General features: G+C 43.5%; 1 protein-coding gene across 2 annotated transcripts; it reads left to right on the forward strand.

The window, feature by feature from the left end:
• Window positions 1-225: 225 nt before the first annotated feature.
• Window positions 226-4,758, forward strand: org (oogenesis-related gene). 2 transcript variants are annotated; one of them, XM_046301149.1, is made up of 7 exons: window positions 226-551; window positions 943-1,023; window positions 1,215-1,440; window positions 1,533-1,681; window positions 1,850-1,951; window positions 2,056-2,094; window positions 3,892-4,758. In XM_046301149.1, the coding sequence occupies exons 1-6, from the start codon at window positions 501-503 to the stop codon at window positions 2,074-2,076; spliced, it is 630 nt and encodes a 209-aa protein (XP_046157105.1). In that variant the 5' UTR covers window positions 226-500; the 3' UTR covers window positions 2,077-2,094; window positions 3,892-4,758. The 2 variants fall into 2 exon arrangements, with proteins under 2 accessions (XP_046157105.1, XP_046157104.1); XM_046301148.1 differs by lacking the exon at window positions 3,892-4,758 and adding an exon at window positions 2,246-2,355 and having other exon boundaries at window positions 230-551.
• The last annotated feature ends 257 nt before the right edge of the window (window positions 4,759-5,015 follow it).

Genomic DNA, 5,015 nt, shown 5'->3' on the forward strand with positions numbered 1-5,015 from the left:
TGTTTACACAGGCAGCCCAAATCGGATTATTATTCCACTAATTGTTCTTTTGACCAGACAGATCAGTTATTTTGCTACTAATTGGGCAAAGGATCAGAACTGGGCTGCCTTGACTGTATAATGCTGTGTTCACGTGCTTAGTCGTAACTCTGAAATGTCCGACTTGCTAATTGGTTACCTAGTTATACATATGCCGCATTCAACGAGTTAGCAAGTCTCACATTTCTGAGTTTAGTTCCGAATAGCATATGAACTAGTCACATTTTGCCTACCGAATGTGACAGGCTATTGTCGGCCTATCTGATGTTGGCCCATACCTTTCTACAGATGCTGCCATAATTCATAATTTCGCTAATTAGTGATTCGATAAATGGTCACAGTTAGCCTAATTGTTTGTGTGGGGTGATTGGCTCATCTTCTGCTATTCCGGGGTTCATAAGAACACTGATCACATACCACTGTTATCAGCTTCCTTCCAATCTATCGCCACATTGATCAGTATGACCTCTGAATGTAGCGTCGCCATAGAACAGGACAACGACGGTGTTGAGGTAATATGGGCAAATTATGTTTGTACTCAACTTTTATTGTTGAGGTTGTTTAACTTGCTAACACCTTGAGCTTTTTGCGGCGGGAAACTTTGAACGCCTGCTAACTTCTGTTGCGTCTGTCATCACAAGTGGCTGCACACTAACGAAATGCTCTGGGACACTCCTTTCACGACACGAAGTGACTTTCGTAGCATGTTAGGACAGCATTCGCGAACTTCCTAACCTACGTTAATTGTCCTAGCCTGCTATGAAAGTAAATTTCTTATCGAAGTGTTTCATCAATGCGCTAACTAGTTAGCCATCTGTCTGCACACCTTGATATTTTATGCTTGCTTTGTGGCTTAAAAAAAAATATATATAGGATTTAACTGACCCATTTTTACCTTCACAGGACAAAGTTGTGGTGAAGAGAGACAGTGTGTTAACCACTGTACTCTGTCGCCTGTCACAGTTTTGGCCTGTCAGACTAGCGGTAAGCATGTTCCCCAAGCTTCATTTATCTTCACTGGTTAGTTTGAATTTGACATGTTGGACATGGGATGGTTGCGTTTCAATAGTTTGTGTCCATAATTGGCCTCCATATTAATCCCACAAGAACCTGTCCTCACTTTGCATCTGTCTTGGATATGTGAGTTATGGCGTGATTATACTTCCTGTCTGCAGATGCGTGCTCTCCGTGGGTTTTGCTGGCTGTTGGGTTTCTCCCCTTCAGATGAGGCTTTTGTTCCTCCAGAAGAGGATGCCAATTCTAGTCCAGCCCGCCGCTGTCTAGCAGGCCGCAAGCGTCTGCGTCGTGCCACACGCATCCTGTTGGCCATCCTGCCTCGCCGTCTGCAGAGCGCCCTGGGCTACCCTGTGTGCACCAGCATCGGCCGTGCTGTATCCCCAGGCATGTATAGTCATGGTTTCTATATACAACATTGAGACATGTGCTTGAAATGGTATGGGGGAATTCTACTATTCATTTGGGTTGTTTTTCAGAGGTGCTTTGCTCCCCCACTAAGCTCTGTGGGAAAGGCAACAAGAGGAAGCAGGATGACCTTGACGACGACGAGGAGCAGCAGACCTGGGTTGAGGCACTCTCTCAGGAACTAGAGGATGAGGAGCCTTCTGTTGATCCTGACTATGAGGTGGGTTCTCCTGTTATGGTTTCCTTGGAATGGGCCTAACCCTTCATCTCACATGAGTAGTATATGGTCTCTAAAATACATGCAAGCATTAAACTCATTTTGTCAGTTTCCCGTGGCACATTGATTTGATACTTGACTATCCAGACTTCTCTTTTTTTTGTTTGACAGCCGAGTGCAGTGGACACTGACAGTGAGGAGTATAACTCTCAAAATGACACAGAAAGTGACCTTGATGTTTCAGGGAAGGTCGTGATCGACGACCTTAAAACGGTACTGCGTGAGCGTCTCGTTGGCATGACGTTTCATCATTCTGCAAGTACTCTGACTATAGGAGATTGGCATTGAATCTAGTTGTCTTTTTGCCTTGTTTGCAGAATGTTCCTCAGACGGCATAGTGGAAGGTGGCATTTCAGGTACATCTGGTGTGACAACATTTACTTGTTTTTTTTAACATGCATGAGGGTCAACTTATTTGTAATCCTGGTATGATGTTTGACTATTTATATTGATTGTCCTCTATGGCCCACTTGTAAATTGACATCAGCACTATTTATTGGTCCTTAGGTGTGCCGCCTTCATTTTATCACCACCTGTGAGCCTCCAGTGCCAGTATTCACTTTTTGCTTGTTTGTAATTTACTAAATAAAACATTCATCTTGCTTAGTAGCTTCAGACATGCAGTGTAATAACTGACCAGGAGATGGCAATACTAGATTCTTGTTTTATCCTGAAACATCTAGCAGTGTTGACAAGTGGATGATTTGATGGTTGTCGCCATATGTATGGAAACATACGAGTTTCATGGATACCACCTTTACAGTGAGTTGCTGCTTGACCCCCTAAGTCTCTGTCAAGTAAGATCCCAGTTGCGCTGCAGGAATGGACTTGTACACTGACTAAGGCCTGTTCCATTCAGTCTACTTACTCGTGCATATTAAAACGTACTTGGTGACTTTGTAGCCTCACGTCAACCAGTTTATATTTCCAATGGATATATAATTGCAAATGTATGTGGCTAGTTTCTAGGTTGGTTGTCAGAACTGTTCAGTGCATATAATGATGCTACTACCACCCATAGGCTAAAGACTCCACTCATTATGCTGACCTCTACTTTGACAATCTACTGCAAATTCATGCCTTTGCCCATCACCTTTTACGCTTTGAATATTCATGATGCTAAACTGCTTTGTGTCCCTGCTAAAATACAAGCTTGGTTAGCTGAGAAAGTATCCCACAGGCTCTGAGGAAAGCCACATGGCTCTGTGGTACTTGTCTGACAGGACAGAGGGTGTCAGTAAAAAGGGCACATGCCCATCCAGGGTACCACACTCTATGCTAAAGAGGACTGTGGTTAATGCAAAAGGGGAGGGTAGGAGGTATAGAGCACTTGAAGCCCCTTCAATGTATTCCAGGCGCTTGCCTGTTTCATCTGCTCGCCGACTGCAGTGGGTGAGTCTTCGCTCTACATGTTCTGTCTAATCAAACATGAGCTGTGAGTGCACACGTAACATGCAATATGAAACTGAGAACCAAATTTGTATTCAACTTAGTTACTAGTGAAAATGTATACTGTAGGTTTGACAGAACCTTTTAGATTGCCTCACTAAGGCTTTTCCCCCAGTGATCTTCAAAATAGAGCTAGACATGACCTTGAGAATTGGAATGAATTAAAAGCTGTTTTTTGGATGTGGGTAGGAAGAGGATGGTGGGGTTGCTGCTGCGAGGGGAGCAGTGTGTGCTAAACACAAAGCAGATGTTGCTGGTCCCTGGGGATTCCCTAATCTCGCTGGGTGTTTGCAGGACATCCTGCTCAGTCTTGGGCTTCACCTGTGCTTCTAGTCAGCTATGGAGTCGGCATGGCTTTATACCACCAGAACTCTCACCCTGCCTTTCAACTGCAATGTGCTTTGAAACAGCACTGGGAAGGGTCATGTGTGAAAGTCCATGCATAGTATCAGCTGTGCAAGGTTATGTGGGCAATTATTTTTGTGTGCTTTTGTGACACTTTGTCCCCCTAATGAATGACATGTGTCAAGGTCATCCGTTTACATTCTGTGTTTGCAGTGGTGTTATATCTTATGAGCCAGATGCCCACAATAACCTCTATACAGTATGCTTAATGTAGAGGCAATGTGACTCTGTCAGGCCACAAAGGTCCTGGTACTTACTCTCACTATTTTGGTCTTTCCCTATGCCTCTCATACACACAGGGCTTCACCTCCCCCTAATGACCAGTAGTCCCCTTGGATTTAAGCAGCCATCCATCATCTGTGTGACTGCTTTATTGGGTGCATGTAAGGAGGGACAGAGACAGTTTTCCCTAAGTACACGGGCCAGAGGCTAGGAATGGCACTGGCTGGATAAAAAGGACCGGGATAAATGCAGAGAATTCACATTTTCGGCCATCAATGTTGATTTTTTTTTTTAAGTGCACTTGCGTGATGGGACCCTCCAGAGATGACTAGCACGGTTACCTAAGGGCCCTGTCACTCACAATCAGGCCACCAAAGATGGCGGTGCCCTTGATTTAATCCCAGTCTCCCTTATTCCAGCTAGAGAAATTTATGAAATCCAAACAAAATAATCTGGATCCACTGAAGGCCATTAGACTGTCTGGGTTTGGTTTAGCCACGTGCTCCTAGTGGCTATCATACCCACATACAGGAATAAAAGGTGTAGTTGTACTTTCAGTCCTGAAAGTAGCTGGTGCAATGTAGTCAGTAACACCTTTCCTCCTCAGCGATCATAAGAGGACACTGTGCACCTATTCCAGACTGAGATTATTTCAAGTTGATGAGTGAAGTATGAATGCATGGATAATGTCTAAACTGTCTGTGTTTTGAAGGGCTGAGCAGTAGCACACACTCAAACTCAGTTTGAGTGGAGATGGCTTGTTAAGTCCCTGTATTTCCCAATTAGGGCCAGATGGCCTGTTCTTATTGTCATTTGCTTGAGTAGAGGACAGACTGTTTGATTCAGTATGCCCATAACACCTGCAGTTACGTGTCATTGTGATTACATCATGCGGTTTTTATTCATTGTACATTTAACCTGGTGTAATTAAAAAAAAAACCCTCCTTAAACAATTACTCTCTGTTTAATTATTTTTGAATTTTCACCATGAATAATGTATAGAGACCTCATTTGCTTGTAGTTTACAACTTCTGGCCTCCAAACACCAATATAGCGCCTATTAATCTGATGGCCAATTACAACCATTTTAAAACTGCGTTTAGACAGGCTTTTCTGGGTTTAGACTGATTAACATACACAGCACCACACAGAGTGCAATCCAATTGTCCAATTAGTTACTAGATTACAATTTCATACTGTA

Source organism: Oncorhynchus gorbuscha, linkage group LG15 (assembly GCF_021184085.1).
Source record: "Oncorhynchus gorbuscha isolate QuinsamMale2020 ecotype Even-year linkage group LG15, OgorEven_v1.0, whole genome shotgun sequence".
Lineage (NCBI taxonomy): Eukaryota > Metazoa > Chordata > Actinopteri > Salmoniformes > Salmonidae > Oncorhynchus > Oncorhynchus gorbuscha.